This window comes from Dermacentor albipictus, chromosome 3, assembly GCF_038994185.2.
Source record: "Dermacentor albipictus isolate Rhodes 1998 colony chromosome 3, USDA_Dalb.pri_finalv2, whole genome shotgun sequence".
In the NCBI taxonomy this organism is placed as follows: domain Eukaryota; kingdom Metazoa; phylum Arthropoda; class Arachnida; order Ixodida; family Ixodidae; genus Dermacentor; species Dermacentor albipictus.
Genome location: NC_091823.1, coordinates 26,992,117 through 27,015,634, shown reverse-complemented (window position 1 = coordinate 27,015,634; position 23,518 = coordinate 26,992,117). Strand labels below are relative to the sequence as shown.

The following is a 23,518-nucleotide window of genomic DNA, read 5'->3' as shown; positions in this document are numbered from 1 at the left end:
TGTCCAAGAAAGATTTGATGTGAATAGAACCCCTAGATACTTATATTGTGTAGCTGTTGTAACAGTGTAATTGTTAATATGGTAGGGATACTGTGAGGTTGCCGACTTCCGGGTAAAAGACATTACTTTGCATTTTGTGGTATTTAATGTCATTAGCCATTTATTGCACCATTTATTGATTTGTTGAAGGTCTTGCTGAAGAATGAGATGATCATCTGAGTTTTTAATTGGGCGATAAATTATGCAGTCGTCGGCGAATATTCTGATGGTGGAGGACAAATTTTGAGGTAAGTCGTTAATAAATATTAGAAAAAGCAAGGGACCGAGGACGCTACCCTGTGGTACACCAGAAGAAACGTCTGTTACGGAGGAAGAGTAGTTATTTGCAATAGTAAACTGCTGACGATTAGACAGGAAATTTCGGAGATTGACATTCAACTTACAATTTTCCAATATTGATATACCCTTAGTTTGACTCGCAATGTTTCTAGAGCCATTTCCTTGACATTTCATATTGACATTCAACTTACAATTTTCCAATATTGATATACCCTTAGTTTGACTCGCAATGTTTCTAGAGCCATTTCCTTGCTGTTATTTTGCAGCTCTGACCCTTGAGGAAGTCGAGCGCCTCTTCTCAGTGTACGACATCAAACGGCTGGAATTGTACTCGCAAAATCTGGTGGATCACCACCTCATCACCGATCTGCTTCCGACACTGGCACAGCAGTATTTCCTCAAGACTCTCGGGGACATGCACCTCTCGGCCGTACAGTCTGTGAGCCCATATTTTGTTCTCTTTGCATGCTGACAGGTTCCCAGACATAGTCATTTAGCTAGTAAAGTGTGTGTACTTACATTTGTTGTTATTCATTAACATCGAAATTAAATTAAAGGCCATCAAAATTAAATTGAATGTCCTCATAAATTCACCAAAGGAAACACCTGGTCTCAGCAACTGAAAGTAATCAATCTAGTGAAGATAGCAAACTAGTCTAGCTTGCCACTAAGTCCCTTTGAGGTCTGCTTCACACAATGGAAAGCCGTGCTCGTCACTGGCTATGTCGGTACCAGTCGCTATAATAAGTAGGACTCTTGTGCAGTATTGAACGATAATAGACCACTTTTGGGCATATGAGTGAGAAAAAGATCTATGAACAGTTTCACTCGTAATATAAAGGTGACAATAATAGTTAGTGCAGCTCTGGTGAACTGCTCTGCCCCATAGAAATGCACTGCCGTATAGAAATAGACATTGAATGGCCTAGTGAAGGTGCACTTGAATTATCTTGTTTGCAAAGAGGTACTTGGTTGTAACATTGATCATTGTTGACAGGGCATTATTGATACCTGTTCTTTTTTATGTTATCACACTTGGCTGGTACACCAACAATTGAAATCTCAAGTGGGAGTGGTGGAACTTCATTATTATTATTACTCCAGCACAGACCTGTTAAGTTTGGTCCACTACATAATTCTGAGTCAGAAAAGAGCAGATAACAACCATGGCTGTAGTACAATCAGGACAGTAATTAGGAAGGCGAGTGGTTTAGGGTGTTTTGACCCCCACCTTTCCAAGACGTTTTCGTGCTTTAACCATTTCGGTGAAGTTAAAATATATACATGCTTACACAGCAACTACCAGATGCCAAAATTTTTCATACACCAACTGCCAGCAAGCAGCCTGCGGTACCAACGAGGCATGCCACCCACGTTTCGCTACTGCCGAGGTTGCAGCCGCTGACGATGTAGATGCTTCAGACTCCATAGCGGTATGTGCTGCTCGGGCCAGCAAGCGTGAGCCAGCGTCACGAATGCGCCCCGCACACTCCTGATGTGACGTCACAACCAGTGGGTAGTTAGGTGCCATTTTTCTTGCCGTTACAGACGCCACCAGCTTTTTTGCTCAATGGGCCATTTGACGCTTTCACATCAAAAATATTACTATAGAAATACCAACAGTTGACATATTGCAGCACAGAGCTGGAATTACAGCAACACAGAGCTGCGATTATAGTGGCCATGAAGCGCACACTAAAGTGAAAATGAGAAAAAGCAATCAACCACACAACAGGGGATACAGAGCAGTGTTGGTGGCACACCAAGTTTGGTGGGCCATTGCAAATTACATTTCTGTCAAGCCTGCGCCCTTTCTGGAGATGTTCAGTAGAAAACATCTGGTGCGCATGTGTCTATGACTACTGCAGGCCATCCTGTTAAGCTTGGGGCTTCAACACCGCACTGCAGATGCCTTGGCCAAGGAGTTGGATCTGCCGTGCACCCAATTGTTGGGCCTCTTCAACCGTGTGATGCGGAAGTGCTCCCAGTTCCTGCGTGGTGTGCTTGAGAAGACTCTTGACGAAGCCCTGCCACGATCTACGGGCGCAGCTGCCAACCTCACACCTGTGCTGCAGTCGCTTAATGAAGAACTTGTGAGTAGCGATCTAGCGGTGAAACATTAGCAGCTTGAACTGTGGCAGTTTTTGTAGGTTCTGTGCACAGCACTGTATAATTTGCTTACTTTTCTTTTTATCATGCCGAGATGTACCTCTTCTCATAAGTGACTAGGGTTGAAGCACAGCAATATATTCTGAATGTTCAGTCTCCTGGCATTGCAGTACGAATAACTTGCAGATGGAGCCCACCTTTATTTCTTTGTTCACCTTGTTTATAAAAATATTTCTTTATTAAATACCTTCAGGGCCTGTAAGGTGTTACAGAAGGGCTTAAGGTGATGAAGCCCTGTAAGCACAAGAACCAGGACACAAAATGCTCTTCAGGCACACTTCTAATGTAATTTGGATCTGTAATGGAGACGATGGAGGCAGGCAAGTGATTGCAGTGATTACATGTTTGAGGAATGAAAGAGAAATACTGTTGGAAGCTCTTCTAAAATTTGCAAGTGCTCTGTTGCTTCAATGAAGACATTTGTATCCCCCACTTCCTACTCATTCCCTCACATAGTCATACACTGCCATTTTTCTTCATTCACAATGTCTTTGTGCAGGCTGGTGCAGCCAAAGAAATTGAGGACCGCCAGAAGAGGGAGCTGAAGAAGCTGCAGCAGATGGATCTTAGTCAGTACAGCATCAAGGGTTCCGAGTCCGAGTGGAAGACTGCTCTAGAGCAGCCTGGCAAGCAGCTTGTCAGCATAAAAAGGTGTGTCTTGCAGCATGACTGGCAGTCTCTCTGCCAATTGGAACTATGCCTGCATGAGGATGTTATGGTGGATTCCTTCACCAAGCAGCAAGAAAATATCATATAGCATATCATTTCTACACATCAATTAAAAACTCACATAATTTTCCACATGCTTTCCTTGGCTTCATTTACTATTGGCTTCATATGGTTGTGGCAGACAAAAACTGGGCCACCCAGTTCCCTTTTTCATCTGTATTGTTTCACAGATATCTCAGTGAAAAAATTTCATTCACAGATATGTTATATTTTCCTGCTGTTCTGTAAAAAACTGTATTAGAAAAGATAGGACGCAAACTATGCCTTTTTGCTGCTAAACCTTAGGAGGAAGACACTAGCCATGGTATGAATTGGAAAAAAATGCTGACTTTTCTCCTAGTGACTTTTATGGCTGTGGTGCATTGCTAAAATTCCATTTCGAAGATGCACCGCAGATTTCGTCTTCTAACGTCCCTGTGTGTTGAAAAGGAGGTATGCCGTATTTATTGGAATATAGGTCCCCCCCCCTCCCCCCTTTTTTTGGAATGTTGCTCACAATGAGCTATCAACTTATATTCATGGCCAAAGAATTTGACCATAGTCGTGAACAAAGCTTGCAAAAGTACCAAGCCAATGGAGTTTCTCCATCACAGTCATCTTGCAGCTAGTCTGAATATTATTCAGACTGGCCTATTGCTGCATATCCAACGCACTCGGTGGCAATTTCGGCTGCTGAGGATGCCTGTGAAGCATCCGATGAGGATTACTTCGCTGGCAGTTTCAGACGAAGATGCAGCTTCTGCCATCAACTAGCTCGATTTAGTAGTTGAGCTTACGGTAAATAAACGTATGTCATGTTAAGAGTTCTTCGTTTTACTAAAATGATATAGGTGCAGCCATATTTGAATTATTTTTTATTTCTTGGCATGTTCGATATATATGGCTTGACTTGCAGTTAAACCTCAATATAAAGAGGTCGGTACAATCAGCAATTTGCTTTGTTATATCGAAATTTCGTTGTATTGAAATTCAACCTTTTATACAAATAAGCACAGTTGCTGATCAAATTTTTTACACGGAAAGGGGCTGCAAAATTTTCTGAATGATAAAACAATGGGAGAAAAAGCAAATTTGAATGAGAAAGCAACTCATTTTGATAAATTTGGGAGTTGGCGATGAACGATACGGTTTCATGCCGCTTACGTCAACGATATCTTAACATCAGCGATACGAATTAAGCGAAGCCAGCCACGCTGTCGCATGCACTCCACCCCTGCAGCTGATAGCGTCGCCTGCACTGGGATGACGCTATCAAGAAAAGTGCCGGCAGCAGGGAGTGAATGCTTCGCCTGCCTCTCGCTATAACGGGTCACCGAAATTCGAGATTAACACAACCTCCAATACTAAACGTGTGGGAAGACAGCTTACATGGTGCCATGCCTTCTTGGCATGCCCACTCTTGGCACTTGCAGCAGATTGCAGGGTATGTGCCTGCGTATGTGTTCAACTGCGCTTACATCTCTGTGCAGCCAGGGCCAAATGTGCGGCAAAAATCTAGCCGCGTGCCAACTTAACCCTGACTCCGCCCCTCGCGTGTGCTCGATTGCGTTACCATGAGCTCGCTTCCTACCCCTTTTTTCCCTTTGTTCATGCGGGAAGAAGGCGGCACTCGTGAAGCCACCATCTTTAGTTTTTCTTGTCTCACCCTCGCACACTTTCACTCGCACCTAAAGCACACAGTGCGCACGGCGCGACAGGATCTCATCACACTCAGACTTTACACGGAACATGATGCGGCTGTACTTTGGCGGTCACTCTTGTAGCGAAGGGCGCGATCTGAGGAGCGATTGCAAGAAGCCACTTGTAATTCAATCATTCGACCATCTGCGTCTGCGGAAGTTTCCATTAATTATCTGAAATTTATTAATTAATTATCATAATTATCTGAAATTAATTAGTGAAATTTCGTTGTATTGAAATTGCATACAAACACACTTCATTATATTGAAGTTCTAAATACATGGTGTTCTATAAACAAGAGGGTATGAAATGTTAAGTATTTTGTTACATCGAGATTTTCGTTATATCCAGGTTTAACTATATATGTATTCGTGTCCGACCTATCTTCAAGTAAATACGGTATATACTTGGGCTTCTCACATCTTTTCTTTATTATTCACCTGCTACATGGAAATGTTATGGCACAGCAATAAGTTTCAGGGAGCAGTAGCGCACAGGGATGTATGATGTTTTTATGGCCAAGAAGAAACATCATTGGGAGGATGTGTTAGCAGGATTGTATTATATACATGGAATTTGGTTGCAGTGCTTCCTCAAGCCATTTACTACTACCATTGTTGAGGTTCTGGCACTGCTTGCTGCCATCACTGTATCTAGGATACCTTTAGTACTTCTGGTGTGATTTTAACAAACTGAATCACTACCGCTTCTCGTTCCTTGCAGCATCAACAAACGTCCTCAGGAGATGGAGACGCAAGAGAAACAGCATAAAAAGAAGAAGAAGAAATGAGTGTAATTATTAAAAATGGTGTATTCAATACAGTGTACAGTAAACCAAGTTAAACCAGCTGCGCTTTTCCTTGTGTTCCTTGCATCCATGACATGCTACAAGCAAAAGAACTGAAGGCTGGACAAATTGGTTTTGATTGAGTTTGACATTTACTGACCAAAAGAAAAGCAGGTATGCGGTGATGAACAACGCAGGTGAACTGGTGTCCTATGTTACATGCACTCCTGGAGTAGCCTAAGGCTGTCTTGTTTACATTAAAGGGACCCTGAAACAATGTTGGAGATATTGTACAAATGTACCAAGTCGTACAATAGGTCCTTCTGGTCATTGACACGTCTAAGTGCTCCGTGTAAAGCATGTAATTTATCATAACGTTTTAGGAATGTATATTGCTGCCGATCGCAGCACATCTCTCAGCTGAATTTTAAGCCCCCCCCCCCCCCTACTCGTTTGACGTCATTTGCCCCAATGACATTAGTAATGCAAGCTATCCGATTGGCTGCCCAGGGCAGGTCATCAATAATTTTTCCAACCTTATGGTGAACAAATGTTGTTTGTAATAATTAGAATGTTAGTTCATTTGTTTCTATAAAAAGAAAGTAATATAAAGAGAATGCACAAGAACAATTTCTCACTAAACTTGAGCACTTCCAGCACCCAGCAAGGGTCTGCTTGTGTTACAATGTGCTCCATTTTGATGAGAGCTCCGCGGTCAGAGTCGGACTTGGTCTTTTCGCGAGCACCATCATTCGACTTTGTTGCTTTGTGCGCTGCAAATGTAGCGACTGGCAATATGTCAAGCAGCGACATCGTGTCCCTCTGCAAGGCAGCAGACGAGTGGAGTGGCTGCAGCGCATCGGACTGTCCCATTGCTCGGACTGTCCCATTGCTCGGACTGTCCCATTGCTCGGACTGTCCCATCGGCTATCCCATTGGCGCCAGCATTTACGCGTTTGCGGCCATCACTTTACACCGGAAGATTACTACCACAACAGCGTTTCGCGAGTCCAGTGTTCGGGTAAACGCAAGCGCAAGGAGACAGGGCTTGGCCGTTTGACTGTGCCATTTCGCCGGATGAGCAGAAGCGCAAACATGAAAGGTCTGCATGGTGCAGCCACCTGGTGGCACAAAGCTCAACCAAACAGTAGCAGTAACAAAGTGTATTCTTCTTTGCTGCTGGCGTAAATTTTTCGCAGGAGCGTAATCGTTAACACGTTTTTATAAATGCTTAAAATGTTTTACACTTGGTTAGAGCAATATTAGCTCTTTGTTTGGCTGGTTGAGCTCTGCACCAACGGGTGGCTGGACTGTGCAGACCGATCAGGCAGCTCACATACACCTGCACTAAAGTTCCTTCATCAGCTTGAGTTAATGCCTCCACCCATCTATCGAAAGGCCCAGCTCGCCTGTGGTTACCAGAATACCAGACATGTTTGGCACTGCGACAATGCTCGCAACGCAAGCCGCTTTGATAGCTGTCGCCTGGGGTCAACTGCCAAGCACCTGGCGGAGAGGTTGGTGAGGCTTCACGCGCTCGGTTCTAGAGATCCGGAAGTAGACGACGCAATGTGCCATCATGACACAGAGCCAGTGAACGTGGAGTTTAGCCCCGATCATTCAGTGAACAAGTTGAAAAAATGCATGGTATGGAGGAGGGTAACTTGTAATCATTCGTAGCTGTCTTAATATGAGATGCTTCACACAAATTATGGTGCGAATTATTAACTTTAGCTGTATCCTAAGTGTCTGCAAAATTTTTCCGAATCATTTCTGGGGCCCTTTAAGTTTCATGCATACAAATTTCATAGCCCAATAACATTAAGATGTCAGGTTACTTATTATTTTGACTGTGGTACTAGTTCTCATGCAAGCTGGAGCTTACATGTTCTATCCTCACAAAAGATCCCCTCCCCTTTATTCCGGCCATTACAGCAGCTGTTTGGGTGCATTCAGATGTCATTGTGTAAGAAGTGCCCCTGAGCTATACTAAAGATCAGTGGACAGCACCAATAGACAAGGCAGGGATCGTTGTACACTTGCATGTGTATCGCGTAGTAGGTGGCATGCTTTGTACTTTGAGGCCCACTTGCTTTCATTTTTTGAAATATTTTACTACGAGCTAGCAACGATGAAACGAAGTGGGTTGTCATCATGCTTCGTTTTTCTGGTGGCCCTCTGGAGATTAAGCGGTAAGTGTGCGATAACAAATGAAGATGCTCTTATCATATGTGACTTTCTTGGTATTGTAGTTAATAAGAAAGTGTAAAGAAAAGGTGGGAAAGAAATGTGTTGACTTTGTTGCACTCACTCTGCTACATTGCATGTAAGAAACCCTTGACCAGGCCCGGCGAGCCGCTGTAACCAGTGGTGCCCTGGAGGAGGGGCTCCACCCACCATAACCAAACAGTCTCTGTTACAATAAACGTTTACTCTCTCTCTCTCTGCATGTAAGAAAGTACATCCTATCAAGCAGGTTTTATTTTGTGTCTGTATTTATAGAAGAGGATAGCTCTTGCACAATGTCCACTAGAGAATTGCTGGAGTTCTCAGTCTTGGCAACAGTGTCTTGATCCCACAGCTTTACTGTATGTGTTCATTCTCTCCTGTGCTGTCATCATTGCCATATTCATATTTGTTTGCATTCATTGTGAAAGCTGCTTGTCGCCGTTTAGGGCATCCTTGCCGATTCCTTTAGTGACGTGCAGCACAGGGCAGTAGCTCATTCAAACATGTTAGTGTTGGTAACGGTGATTCATGTGCAATCAAAAAGAAAAGGGTCACCAAACAGCAGTAGCTAGCCAAACTATTACTCTAAGGTTGTCCTACAACAGCTACGATGGCTCACATAAACACTGTCGCAGACTTCAAATTAAATGATCGAATGTGGTTTTCTTTTCTGGTGACTTGTTTCTGCCTAGGAAACAACTGATGAGCGTATTGATGAGTACATAATAGAATTTTGTCCAAGTACCCAGAACACGTATCGCTATAAAGATTACATTATGTAAAGGTCTTGTTAAGCTTGGGGGGGGGGGGGGGGGGGGCTGGGCACTGCCATAATCTATCGGCTATCTTCAGGCCCCTGCTTGTAAAAAGTAGGAGCATGTGCTTGCCTTCTACACCTGTAGGAAAATGTGAGCTATTTTGTCCTAGTTGACACAAATAATTGTTTGAGGAAAGTTGCGCTAACAAGGAACTCAAAGCTGAACATCTAGCATGCTCCGATCCTGTCATTTCCCACATTTCTGTTTCTTGACCTCCAGAACAAATTTAAGCCTCTTCTGTAGCTGATTGCAGCAGCTCACAAAGAATCAATGAAAAGGTGCCTTTCTCTGTTTTACAATAATAATGGCATTGGAGCATGGTTATGTTAATTCACAAGTTTCTCCGTGCCCTTCTTTAATGCGATTAGCATTCATGGTCTACTTCAACCACTCTGCGTCTGTCTGTCTAGCCTATTTGAGGCGCTCTTCAATTCGTAAAAGAAATCCTTTAAAAATTTTTGCTGTGCTTGGTGGATTCGAACTTGCGTCAGACGGGTTCTTCAAGCACAGCAGCCCAACTCTACTGCTGCGCTGCAAATGCGATTTTTTCTTCATTGAGCGCCGTGAATGGTCGCGGGCGTCGAGGGATTGTCAGCCTTAACGTAAAACCCCTTCATAATTTGAAAGTAGCGACACTCTCCTCCTCACGGCGCTTTCCTCCTCGGTTCTCCTCGCCTGCCGGCTGCGCACGGCGCGCTTTTCCTCCTGGGCTCCCGCGGAAGAGCCACAGGATTCTATAAAGGCGTGTTATTTTGACCCAGTTGCGCGCCCCAGTGGGGTTGAAAATTTTGAGAAATGCTAATAACAGCATCGATAATGTTGGAGGCAACGTTTATGAGGAGGTTGGTTTTTTCTTAGAGCTGTATGATTGGGGTATACCGATGTAAAGGGAGCTTTGAGGCGAGTTCTATACTCCAGACAATTTTTCTGCCTCATGACCAGATGCTTTACTTCGTGCGTCTGATCAAGTATTGCTTGTGACACATCCCTTTGTGTGTGGCTTATTAAGCGAAAGCATTAGACCTCTGTTTCAAGGTCCCGCTGTGAGGTACAGAAAATATCACGTGACCGAAGGAAGGCGGGAAGTGAACCAAGCATGTGCAGCCGCGTATGAGAGATGATTAATGACTAGCAAAGTAATGATTGATTAGTGATTGCATTAATTCGGGTGTATTAAGGGGGATTAAAGTCTATGAAGGTGCATTAAGGTGGATGGAGGAGGACTAGGTTGGATTAAGGTCGATGAAGATGGATTAGGGTAGATGAAGGTGCGTTGAGGTGCATTAAGGACGATTATAGTGAATTAGGGTGGACTAAAGTGCATGAGAAAGGATAAGGGTGGATTAAGAAGGATTAAGGTGCATTAAGGAAGAGTATATGGTCCCAGAATATTAAGCATACTGAGGACAACCGCAACAAAAACGCTGGTGAGCAGGCCGGAAGAATGGAAAAAAAATGCAGCACTACGGGATGCTTTGCTACGAGCTATAGGAAAGACGCCCCAGCTCGTAAACAACGCTGTTCTTTGCCGGAACAAAGTTCTTTCCGCTAATGTCATGCAGCCACTGTTTCCTGCGCAAGCCGTCACGCGCTTTCCTTGTGGTATCATAAAAACGGCATAACCATCTTCAGGCTTCTTGCTGCAGTTATATGCGAAACAGCCCAGCAAAGCTCTAGCACATAGAGCAGGAAATACAGCTTACAATGTTCGCTACGCTGAGCTGAAGCGCCGAGCCAGCCGTGCTCAGGAGGAAAATGGCGCGAGCGAAAAAGAAAAACACAAGCAAAACTCAAGATCCGCGCGTTTCCAAGGGCAACGGCAGGGAGACCAATCGTCGTGCAGAAAAACGGGGGCAAAACTGGCTGCCCCCGCGGGGGAACGCGCAAGGGGCGAGGAGGAGGCGAGGAGGTCGCGTGGTGGCGGCAGAGTTCAAAGAGTGTCGCTACTTTCAAATTATCAAGGGACTTTACCTTAACGAGCACTGGTGCGCCGCCGGTGCAATCTTGGCGGCCACGCAAAGAGAAGGGCACTTCGAGGGCGCGCCGCTAGATGACGCAGCGTGTCCAGAGGGAACCGCGAGAGAGGAGCCCGTCTGCAGTGCACGTACGGATCATACATGACGCCTTTCGGCCTTTCCCTAGGCGCTAAGACGCGTTCCCTAATGTGCTGAACAAAATAGCGGCTCTTCCTCTCTACATTCTCTCTGGCGATATGGTGTGTCACTACATTTCTTGAATGCTTATCGTGTTTAAAGTCGACGGTCATCGTAAGAGGGATTATATCAGAATTTTGTTTTCTCTCGTAATTGGCTATGTGCTGGACTTGAAATCAAGATCCAGTTAACATCACTGGCGTATTGTAGCGAAAAACTTTTTTCAGGGGGGGGGGGAAGGGGGCGCACCCACTAGACTGATGTATGGGAGGGGGAGAAAGGAGGGAAGGGGCTGGGAATGCTGCATACTAGCAAATTTCGGAGGTGGAAGGGTGGGCACGTTCCCGGTGTGCCACACACTGGCTACGCCACTGGTTAACAGATCTAGCGGCAAGAAAGAACGTCCATACATGCCGTTTATTTGGCAGTGTTCTAACACGGGGCTCCGAATCTTACGCGCACCCATGCAATTGACATTATAAAGCAGTAATCTTATGTGCACCAGCTTTTTAAGAAAAAAAAAATATGCCAGATCTGCGACTGAAAAAAAAAATGAACGGTAAAGCAAGTGAAGTTAATCTTTACAGAATGAAAGTTTGTTTACACATAATATCTGTCTTGGTCACTCTCGGGCAGCACTTTATTGATTTCTATGGACCGCAACATGTCCTTTGAGCCGAACGGCTCCGAAACAATTGCGAGCTGGATGGTGGCCCGCGCCTAGACTAACCGCTTAGCTAGTTCGTCTTTCGAGGCAGGAAAATGTCGAAAACAGCTGACGTGAGTTTGTTTACAAATAAGTTATCTTTTGAATTTTGTAATTGGACTGAAAGCTGTGCGTCATCGTTGCCATCCTAGGCGCAGTTCTCCCAGTGATCCACTGCAGCGCGCAGGCAATTTTCTTCGGGAAAAAATGAGCTAGTTATAAACACGTAAATACAGAATTTATTCATTGTGAGCTGCCGTTTTTGCATGTAAATATTTCTTGGGTAGACTGAAAACAGATGTTTTTGGCAGGAGATAACATAGAGAGCATTCACGATACATGTGCGTTACATACACTAGGGCCAACATTAGGGGTCAGGCCAACACCCCTTAGAACCATTTTCAGGCAAGTGCTCAAAATTTTAATGTCACTTCCAGCCGGCCAGTCGTCCCTGGCTGGGCATGCGGGTTTGTGCCGAACAGTCAAATTCGAATTATTCGGTAAAGGCGAATTTCAGTTTTGGCCCATGGAAATGTATCAGCGCCGGCTACGACTCTCAGTCGGTACCGCATAAACTGAAAAAAATTAATTAGACGATGTCGAATTAATGAAGGTCTACTGCACTCGATTCCTTTTTCAACTAGTGGTGCACCTGTGCTCTACTTCTTATTTTGCACCTGCCGTGGTAGCTTAGCGACTATGGTGTTGTGCTGCTACGCACGAGGTCGCGGGATGAAATCCCGGCCGCGGCGGCCACATTTCGATGGGGTCGAAATGCAAAACGCCTGTGTCCCGTGCATTGGGGGCACGTTAAAGATCCCCTGGGGGTCAAAATTAATCCGGAGCTTTCTGCCATGGCGTGCCTCATAATCAAATCATGGTTTTGGCCTGTAAAACCCCCAAAAGTCATTTGTTCTGTCACCTGATGACTGGTTAAAATAATTTGTCTCTCTCTATTTGGGCTCGGAAGTATAAATCATTATTAGAGCTCTGGGTATATGTTATTTCCTCAAAAGAGGAATCAGTAAGAATGGAGCGTAGCCTGCTTAATAAAAAAGTTAAGCTTGTCATATAAAATTAAATCTGTGCTTGTTTGTTTTTCAGGCTGCGTTAGAGAACCGCTGTTTCAGCAGAACTGCAGTAAGATAACTTCGTTTGCTTGCTTGCTTGTTTAGATGTGCTTTTCTGGTGCTTATTATGGTAATATTGCACACTTGTAGACTGATTCACTCAAGAAGCCGCACCGCTGTGGCTTAGTGCATATGGCGTTGTGTTGCTAGGCACGAGGTCACGTGTTCGACTTTCGGCCGCAGCGGCGGCGGCTGCTTGACTGGGTGGAAATTAATCCAGTGTCCCCCTCTACCTCGTGCCTCATGATGAGATCTTCGTTTCGGCACGTAAAACCCCATAATTTAATTTCAATTTTCAATGCGATTACATGGACACTCCAGGCGCTTTTTTTGCCGTCGCCGTCGCCGTGATGTTCCGCATAAATACAAGGGTGATAACACTGTCACCGCGTGCCGCATGCTGTATAGGTGGTAGTGAAAGCGCACAAGGGAGGAAAGCACGGAGGAAGGAAACTAAGGAGAGGCCCTGAGGTCACTCTTTGTGAAGCAAAAGTGAAGTCGGAAGTTGGCGTTGCTCATGGCGATGCTCCGCCTTTTGGGCCACCCTCCCCTCTTGTTTACATCTTTCGCGAAACCACGCCGCGCTGCGCGTGGTTTCGCGCGCTCGCGCAACATCCGGCAGAGCACGGTGCAGGTAACACAGCGCAAAAAGACACGGTGACTAACGCAAACCCGCCCACACAGCGCCTTTGCCACGGCACGAAACCTACCAGAGCAACACGTGTGAGCGCTCAAAACCATAACAACGCCGCCATTGTGGCCCAAAAGGCGTGGCCATACAGCAAAAAAATTAAAAAGCAGCAAAAAAATGAGAAACTACTACGTCATTTCCGCCACACTTTTCTTCTAGCGCGCGGAGGGGGTAGGGCCTCTCCTTAGTTTCCTTCCTCCGTGGAGGAAAGCAAGAGGAAACGCGCCATCTTCCCTTTCGCGAAAGGCCCCGGGAGTAGGGGAGGGGTGGCGTTTTGTTTGGGTCGCCGACGATCGTGGTTCAATCTCGCGCGTGCAAGGGAGGAAATCCTCCGTCGCCCACACTGCGCTGGGAAGAGGGGAGGGAGGAGGGGATGACGTTGCATTCCGGCAGGAACCGCGCATTGCGCGGCCGCCGCGCGCGTCCGATCTTGAAAGCGATCTGCGTTGGGGGCTGAATCTAGGTGCGACGGCGGCTCATAACTTTGTGCGTACTGCGTTCTCGCCGCTCAGTTTGCGTTTAAGCGATACACAGCACGATGGTCACTTCGCTCGCTGCTGCTGCTGCTGCGCTTCCTCACGCCAGCGTTTTGACAGCGAGTGTCCGCAGTCATCGAGTGTAATGTGTTCATGTTTGCCTGTGCGCGCTGACACCATGCTTGTTAATTTAGATAGGGAGCGAATGTTTACAAGTTTATACGGTCGATAAAACTACTGTACGTACCTACTTGGTATAGCTCTCTACGCATTTGCTAGCGCAATCGATGGTTCGCCTTTCGGGCGGAACTGCGACATTATAAACTCGCGAACGGTGGCATCAAACAAAGCTGCCGTAAAGTGCAGCTGTGACTCTACTCTGAAGATTAAAGCATGCTGCCTTTACACGCGGATTTTAAAAAGCGAAAGAAATTATGTGGGCACTCCATGCAAATTTTCGCCGTCGCGGTGAAGTTTTCTAAAAAGTCCAGTTGGATCGCGCGCCGCATGCTGTGGGTGTGAGGGAAAGCGTACGAGGCTGAGCCGAGAAAGATATGGTCGCTTGATGCGCGCCGTCGTCCTGCGGGCCCAATTTGTAGGTCGCATATGATCAAGCGGGCGCTAGAGGAGGAGAGCGCGGGGCTCCTGTTTTCCGGCGGTGGCTGCGCATGGCTGTTCCCGCCGTGTTTTGTTGATAATCTGCGGAGGGTGCGAAGTTGAGAGCGAGCCGAGATGGCTGGTTGCTTCATGCGGCCTGTCTTCTCGCGTGCCTAGCGTACTACGTTGATGTCGCGTAGAGGCGGTGAAGCGAGAAGCCGCACGAAGCACTCGCTTAATTCCCCTGCCGGCGTTCTTTATCACGCCAACGCTATATCCAGCTAGGGGTCGCGGACATCGAGGGAGATCTGTTCTTCTTAGTCTGCGCGCGCGTGACACCGTGCTTGGTAATTTGATTAGCAAACGAATGTTTAGCAATTTATACGGCCGATAAAAGTGCGGTACATGCTTCGCGTAGATGTCAAATGCTTTGTTATCGCTATCATTGCTATCGCGCGGAACTGCTTCTTTTTTCTTCTTTTTTTTTCCACGTATATGGTTGTTCCAATATCTAGGGAACTTGTCGGATGCTGTGACTGGTACTGTGCACGTGTTTGTACGTGCCACATATGTGCCGAGCGCGTTTTCGTGCCTGCAAAGATGTTCAGTGCAATTGTGAGTGCTAAAACTGCGATCCAGTACTCTTGGTTCGTCGAGGAGGTTTTTTGATACTTGCGAAATGTGAAAACACCCGTGTGCTTAGATTTAGATGTACGTTGTAGAAACCTAGGTGGTGAAAATTAATCCGGAGCCCCCCCCCCATTACGGCGTGCTTCATAATCCCATAATTTAATTATAATTCATAATCCCATAAACCCCATAATTTAATTTTGTTATACTGTTAGATACAATAAATTAGCTCCTTATTGTGTGTTAATTGTGATGCGTGAGCTATGAACCAATTGTGGCTGGACGTCAGGGTCTTAATTGTCTGCTCATTTATTTCAATTTTAACAAAATGATTGGTTTTGTATAGCTTTATAAAAACAGAATTCTACCTTTTATTGCTTTGCTTCCACAGAAGCGTCCTGAATTATTTAGCCTACGCCAATATCGCCGCGATCGGTCCATGTATGTGGAACGGGAGTGCGAAGTCCGCATGATGCAGTCAATGAAAAATCCTGTTTCACATGGTACGGATTTGCTTGCCATTTTGCACGCGCGACGTCGCAGGCGCGACATATACATATGTGCTGTCGGCCCATTCAGAGGAACTAAACATAGTCCTTGCGTGACCACTAACAATGCGGATTGTCGGAAACATCACAGTGGCCTGCGTGCGTTTGTTATTATTATTTTTATAGATTAATATGCTTTCAATGGCGAAAAGTTTCAAGAAAACGATTTCTCGCTTCTTTGCTACTTTGTTTTCACCGAAGCGGTCTTCTGCAAAACGCAGCACAAGATGGCTCGGTATATGTGATGCAGCTGCTGGGTCTTTACTGCAGATACAGTGAGCTGGACGGCTGATTGTGCAATTCTAAGTACAAAGACGATGCTAAACCGTGCAAAAAGTGCTCGCATCATTGCACCCGTACGTCTAATATGTTGTATCTGTGCAACATTCTCCAAGGCTCACATATGATAAAAAAACTGTTACAGTTTCGTCCGTGAATTTTTGAGGGCCGTCAATCGTATAATGATACCTACTGATAACGCGCGCTAGACTCATCCCCCCCCCCCCCCCCCCCCCTCAACCCCATTTTGCGTGACCATGCATAATGAACTTCACGTATGTAACAATCGCAATTCGCATTCTACATTCCTGGTTGTTGCCGCTGTCATCTCAGCGACGTCAAAGCAGTATAATCAGCGCCGTAAGAGCTCATATCTATTTCCCCTTTCACCGAGGCTGTGGCCTGGAAAATTCCGTGGAGTCGAGAATACTGGGCGGAGAAGAGGCCAGACCCCCTCATCGGTTTCCTTGGATGGTGAGTAAAGAAGAGACTACGCTTGAGAAGGGCCAGCTTTGGGGCCGTGACAGCAGTGTGTATATACCAGAAATCGCCTTTGGCATGCAGATAGCACAATTATAGTCCTTGAACTAGTCTAATCGAAGAGGTGAACATTTCTTGCATGATGAATCGAAATGCATAATCGACTAATTAACAAAACTGACTTATTAAGTGTTTAACTAGTTACCTTACGACTGTAGCGTAGCTAGAATATTTTTTTCCCCGGGGTGCGGGGGTGGGGGGTGGGGAGGCCATATACTATAACGCATAAATTTCAGGGGGGCGGGACACTTGCCCGCTGTGCCGCTCCTGGCTACGCCATCTTTACGGCACATATTACAATTTTGCAAATCATAACTTAGACAATAATCACGGGCGGGTTTTGCCCGATTTTTTCGGAGACCATATAGCAGGTAATCGTTTAGCGAAAGAAAACGATGTCGCATAATACCAAGTGAGTTTTCCAGAAATCCGTATGGTGGACGAATATTTATGAAAGGATAAAATCGTCATCTACCCTAGAGTATAACATTGAATGACTCGGTCTGGTAGCACGAAGATACAAAGGCATCGCACACAGGTTTCTTATGGGAAGAAAGCTTTGCACTTGAAGAAAACTTCGTCCTGCTTCAGGGGATCGAACCCAGGACCAACGCACTCTGTCATCTGAGCTAACCAGAATAACTTTTTTTCATACATTATATAGTTATCGCAGCGAGTACATCGTATGTGAGCATTACACAGGCAAAATGCAAAACATCATACTCCGATTACTTTAGAAGGACCTAAAGGGCACGTCATGCTCGACTAACAGCCGATAAAGAAAACAGTCACATTTGCTACTGATAGGGAGGGAACGACAGGCAGCTATAATCAAAAGGGAGCTATGCCAGTCCAGTTGAAATTCTGCTTGGTCATATATATGTTTTATAGGTCAACAATCATTCGACTACACTGTACTTAAAAAAAAAAGAATTGGCTAAGCCATTGTGGCCTAACATTCGTATCTTCAATAAACTATGTGGTGTAATCAGGAAAAAAACACATCAAAGGGTCCGTCATCTTCATCGGGTGCAATCAAGTATGAGGTGAGCGGGACACAGCGCAAGAACGAATTAATCGACAAATTGAAGCGAAGAAACACTGAACATAAAACGGTAAAGAAGAAAGGAATGGTACAATATTACTCTTTCACAAAATGGCGTCGTGCGCATCTCAAATAATTTATTTGGAACACGGCAGTGTCTGCTGAGAGATCTTGCTTCTGTTCGTAGTATATGAGTCCAGAGCTGGCGAAGTCGCTGAAACTGCTGAATTTCTTTCTTTCTTTCTTTCTTTCTTTCTTTCTTTCTTTCTTTCTTTCTTTCTTTCTTTCTTTCTTTCTTTCTTTCTTTCTTTCTTTCTTTCTTTCTTTCTTTCTTTCTTTCTTTCTTTCTTTCTTTCTTTCTTTCTTTCTTTTGCTTCTCGCACTGAAACGATGACCACCCCACGCCTGCCTAGGTCTCTTCATTTGCAATGATGGTCCTACACCCAACAGTCCCCAACAGTCCACCACCAACAACAGTCATTTGTTTACTTTCAACACTAGAACTTGTGTCTGGGCCCTACGTAGACTACTACATTCACAAAAGTGAGGTCCACTGCTCCCTTTCAACATCTTACAAATTATACTTATACAAATTATACAAATAATAATTATTTATTATGAAAACAATGGTGACCTGTGCTTCATGACAGTACAATTGATTTATTTCCTCTTCTTTGTCTTTACTTCCTTCCTCTGCTCTCACGTATAATGCTTTCCATCCATTATACATATACGCAGGTACTCTTCACTATAGGTAACTGCATGCACTGCACTATAATCGTGTTGCTTTCATCTTTGTATACCACAACACCAGAGTTCTTCCGCACTAAATCACATGTCTAAAACATCTGCTTCGTCTCCGCAAATATCCACCAACTTAGAGATTGTTTCTCAAGTAGGCGATGCGTCTCCAATTTGTCTGGTTCTCGACACGACAAATTAAAGACAAACGCAATAATTGATAGCATTATTTCTATTCCCTTTATGTAGACTACTATACAGGGTGTTGTTCTTTAAACTGCACCAAATAAAAAGAAATTGCCTGTTGCAGATAGCACAATTCTAACTCTTAATATAAATTACTCGATGGGGCGGCCATTGTATTTATGAGAAATCATACTTCCTTTGTGAACGGACTCCTGTGTAGGTTGTTTTCGTTTAAGGAACAACCTCTTCATATAGGCAGCTTTTTTTTTACATAATTCAAAAAAATTGTACATGGCATATAGTGGACATTATTTTCACCAGAAATCTAACTGCATAATCAATACGTTGATTAACAATGTTTTACTAATTAATTTTAGCCTAATTACCTTGTGGCACATGTTCAAATTTGCAGATTGTATGTATAGTCCCTGACAAGACATGTACACTTAGAGCAAGTTCTAAGGAAATGACACCAATTTCAATATATTCTTTCCCAAAGTGTGCAACTAAATGCATTGTTTCGATTATCCTTGAGCTCCAATGAATAAAAAGGCATCCCGCTTAAAAAAAGAAAGTGAAACAACAATGCATTTTTACCCCAAGTTCTGACAGCGTTTATCTTAAATCTTGCGTTTGTTTCAAATGCGTTCCGAGTGTTTGTGCCTTGTAAAATCACCGTCTCCAATGAGTAAATTTCATTATGTGCGCTAAGGTTATAAGTTAAACAGTTGATTAGCGAAATGTTGCTAATTAGGTAATTATGCATCATAATTTCTTGCGCAAGTAAATGCTGCCTGTTCCGGTAATCCAAATCAGCAGGTAGGTATGTGCTATATACCACAGGTGATTTTAAAAATTTGGATAACAGTTAAAGGTATGATCCAGTAGAAAAAGTGTGATTTTCTCCTCCGTGAAGTTCCCGATTCATGAACGTTTAGGTGAAGAATGTAATTGCATGTCAAACCTACTCGCGTGTGCCGGTGCTTTCACATGCTTTTCGCTGGAGCACAGGTGGCCCTGGTGGACGAAGAGGAGAAACTGGTGGGTGGAGGATCGCTAATCGGCAATCGACACATTCTCACGGCCGCGCACTGCTGCTCAGAGTAAGATATTTATACATGATTATTTTTTATACTCCTGCCATACCCTTCCATACTTAGGATAATGAGTCATCATATCAATAAATTGCTTACAGATTCATTCATCACAAGAGGAAAGCTGAGAGGTAGACCTGAACTACTCTGTTCTGGCCTGCTTCGTAGCGTTGGGCAGGGGGGGGGGGGGGGGCTAGGCGCAAAGTGAGAGAGAAAAAGTGAGAAAAGGGAAGTAGAAGAGGAAGAAAAGTAGATGCGGATGAATATAAAAAAGTAAAATCTGCCAAAACAGCGAAGCTGGTGGTCGTTTGCTTAATTTTGAACACGTGTTTAGCGCGATTTTCATGAGTCTTTTGTCTTATTGTCGTTGCTTTGCTACATTTGAGCTTCGGTTCCGGATTGCCCACACTCTTCAGTTGCGTGAGGTTGTGATCAAACGACTGTCCATCACACACCTTGCAGCTGTGGCCGCACTCACGGTCGAGGAATTCTCTCTTGAACCGTCCATCGGCCCTCCGTGGGAGGAATCTCTCTGCGTCGACATCTCTGCTCGGCCTCCTACTCTCGAAGTTGGATGTTAGCTTGCTTCTGCTGGCGTTTGGCTTGCGCCTCCAGTTATCGATCCTCGGCGGTAGCGGCTTTCCTCCACTGGCGCTTTGCTTGCGCTTCTCGCTCTCGAAGCTCGGGATTTGCGCGACTTGGGTGCTGCCGCTCGCGCCGAGCGGAATCCATGGGGCGAAAGGGCGCGCCGGCGAAACACTTGCTCCTATACCCCTCTCTTCCCCACTCCTCCAGCGTGCGCTCTGATTGGACCATTCCTCCCCAACCCCCGGTGCGCCCTCCGATTTGTCCGTTGCCATCCCGGCGGGGCCCCGCTCCCTAAAGTCCCTGAATATTCAGGGACCTTACCGCTCCCTTCCACCCTCGGCGTGCCCTCTGACGGTGAACTCCGGAACTTGCCCTCCTGCGTGACATAAAATGCCGGACGGCGAAGCTTGATAGAACAGCTCCGATGTTAAAAAATACTGAAACGTTTATTGCACTCGCACATCCAGTTCAGTTTCTCTCCAGAAAGTCACGTTTCTTTTCATGGACTGACACGCACAATATTTTGTCCATGAAGCAAGAAAGAAGGCTTTTAGAAAGTGACCGGTTGTTGAAGCGCGCCAGAGAGCTAAGCTCAGAAAGAGCAAGAAGGAAGGAGTAATGAAAATGACGGAGAACAGAGTGAGCTCTTCCCGAGCTGCGCTACAAGCCTAAAAAAGTCATGACATAACAACTTGCCAAAACTGCCACGCTTTTGGCCAGAGTGCTAGTTATTCATTGCCTATCTCGCAAGTACAGCGGGCACGCACAAAGCACGTGGTCTATATAGTCTCCGGCGCGGTGTAGGTCTCATGTTCCGGGATGTGCGCGCCTACAATAAGAAAGCGATAGTTACGTGCAAAGGTCACATCAACTCTTAGTCTATGTAGAAGGCTCGCGTGGCTTCTTTGAGTTTTGCGTGGTATTCTAAATCTATTAACTCAGGATCAAGTGAGCGAATGCGGCGGCGACGGTGGTTTGGCTGCGACCAGTAACTTGCATGCCTTAGCGATGCGCAGGGTGTTGTATAACGTAGCGATAGCCCCTGTCCTCGTCAATGGTATTGAAGTGGAATCAGAATTGCGAAGGATCAACTTAGCCTATTCTGAAGCAAGGTTTGAGTACGGGCTAGTTGGTATTCCATGGTATCAATCGTCACTTACTAGCGCATACATAGACGTCGGCGAGCTCATTTCCATCGACATCGCAGTGTCCGACAACCCGTTGAAATATTATGCGGTGGGCTGTTTCACAAGGCAGTCACAAAGGTCGGCCGCTTCGTGAGATAACAAGCTATAAGGACCTCGTCTGTAACGGCCACTAATGTTTTCGAGAACACCGATGCTGGTGGGTTTAAACTTTAAGCCTGTGTAAAACTTTTGTAAGGATAGCTTGTTCGCGACAAGTGACGACTCGTGAAAGAAACGTAGACTGGAGGCGTGTTATCAAGCGTCGGTTGCCAAAGGGCGATATTCGTGACGGCTCGTCAAGGGGCAGGTAAACACGGAGTGGTTCCCAGAGGGGTTACACATCGATAGGATAGATGCCTGCTTCTGTGGTAGCCTTGGCGTACGCGCAACGCTTGGTCTTGCAAACTCTCTGAGGAACGTAGGCACGAAAGTCGCATGTCCGTAAGTACTGGCAAGTTATGGCTGATGTAACGAGCGAATAGCGCCTGATACAACTTTTTCTTTTGCAGTAACACGGTGTACGGAGAGATCGAAAGAAAAATATGCGTGTTTCATATTCCTCAATATAGGTTCTAAGATTGTATGTAACCCCCCCCCCCCCCCCCTCGTTTTCCCACTTCTGTACTGCTTAAAACAGCCTGATTCACTAATGTTAATTCATCTCCAAAACGTTGCTGTTTATCCGCATTTGTTATTTACAGATATTCCTGCAACCTCTCTCCCATTTTTGTTTGCCACACGTTCTTTCCATCGTTACTCTCTTCCTCTCCATTTTTTAAATTATTGCCTCTTTTCCGGTGCTCAGACTTTCTGCCGCGTGTTTCGATCAATACGCTTTCTTTTACCCTTTGCGTGCTGCAAAGGCTGCACCACTACGAGCAACCGATTTCACGCAGGAGCATTATTGCCTGCCTAAACAGATGGAGATACGTATAAGAACACTTGCTGAAATACAGAATGAAAGGACAAGTCCTACTGGATTTAAGGTGGTACGCCAAAATTGAATTGATTGTTTTGCTTTCCCGCATAGGTATCAAAGCGAGCTGTCGTAGAAAGAAGAAAGCAAGAGTTGACTGTACCTGCGAATGCTTACGTGGCTTCTCTGCATAACGAGTCAATATGCAGAAATGCAGCCTTTACAGCACTGGGGAATGCTGTAAAGGCTGTATATATATATATATATATATATATATATATATATATATATATATATATATATATATATATATATATTGACTCACCATCCCGGCTCTGCGTAAGTGGACGTCCAGCAGCGAAGCTGTTGAACACCACTACTACAACTGTGGAGGGGGGCGGGTATGCATTGCTTTATTGCTTAAAAGTAATGGGAGTAATAGTAATTTTGACGCAAGCTGCCATCGCCACGGTAGCTTGCGCAAAAATAATCTTTACCAGGAAACGTATGCAGGGAGCCAGCGCTACGTGCTTCGCATTGTTATCAGGAGCGCCTTATTATCAATCGTATCGTTCGGATGCTTGTTTTGCGCTTGTTCTTTATTGAAACATAAGCTGTTCTGTATGTTGTATGCGTGAGTCCAAAGAGTGTTTGCACTGGTCGCTTCACTTTGCCGAGTTCTTGAAGCATCTGCCTTACGGGAGTACGAGCCACTGCTCCTGGCCCTGCACTACCGCCGGCATCGGCCCACATTTTTTGCTAACCGACGCGGACTCGAAAAACGCCGACCAACTAGAGGCTAACAGCTTCGCTGTAAAACAAAAGAAAGGAAAAGGAGTAAGATTGTTGGCTAACCGAGGCAGCGGCTCTTGTTTGAAACTCACTCCATTTTAACGGTCACAACCAGAGGTTATAGAGTGGCTCCGAAGGAACTAAAGCGGAAAGCGGCTACTGCATATGGCGCCATGCGATTAATTTCCTTACAATGTGTGAAACGTTCGAAGAAGACCACCGCGCTTATAGAAAGGCTACCGCATCAAGCACTGAGTTATACAGACAATGGCGTAACTTGTCAACCGACCAATGAAAAGGACCACGTTGTTACATTGGAATTCTTCTCAGTCTTGACTGAAGCCACTCCATGACGCTTTCAGCCGACCGATTCGAGGCGCGTCGATCAAGGAGCATTGTTCTTGACATACGGTAAGCCCTTGGCGCGGCCTCCGTTGGCAGAAACCGAGGTTACAGAATGAAAAAGAA

At 45.2% G+C, this 23,518-nt stretch overlaps 2 protein-coding genes and 1 long non-coding RNA gene across 3 annotated transcripts in view; 2 read left to right on the top strand and 1 right to left on the bottom strand.

Annotated features, from left to right (window-relative positions):
- l(1)G0020 (RNA cytidine acetyltransferase l(1)G0020) overlaps positions 1-5,768 on the top strand; it is a 40,066-nt gene extending 34,298 nt beyond the window's left edge. The window contains exons 16-19 of the mRNA XM_070535264.1: positions 606-778; positions 2,208-2,432; positions 3,008-3,159; positions 5,641-5,768. Of these exons, the coding sequence (XP_070391365.1) occupies positions 606-778; positions 2,208-2,432; positions 3,008-3,159; positions 5,641-5,707 (617 nt within the window). The 3' untranslated portion in view covers positions 5,708-5,768. The remainder of the gene's footprint in view (positions 1-605; positions 779-2,207; positions 2,433-3,007; positions 3,160-5,640) is intronic.
- LOC139057314 (uncharacterized) overlaps positions 1-23,518 on the bottom strand; it is a 28,978-nt gene that overhangs the window by 3,613 nt on the left and 1,847 nt on the right. The gene's annotated exons all lie outside the window — the stretch shown is intronic.
- LOC139057312 (transmembrane protease serine 9-like) overlaps positions 7,716-23,518 on the top strand; it is a 31,628-nt gene continuing 15,825 nt past the window's right edge. Inside the window, exons 1-4 of the mRNA XM_070535263.1 lie at positions 7,716-7,896; positions 12,715-12,750; positions 16,356-16,435; positions 19,485-19,576. Coding sequence (XP_070391364.1) covers positions 7,836-7,896; positions 12,715-12,750; positions 16,356-16,435; positions 19,485-19,576 — 269 coding nt within the window. The 5' untranslated portion in view covers positions 7,716-7,835. The remainder of the gene's footprint in view (positions 7,897-12,714; positions 12,751-16,355; positions 16,436-19,484; positions 19,577-23,518) is intronic.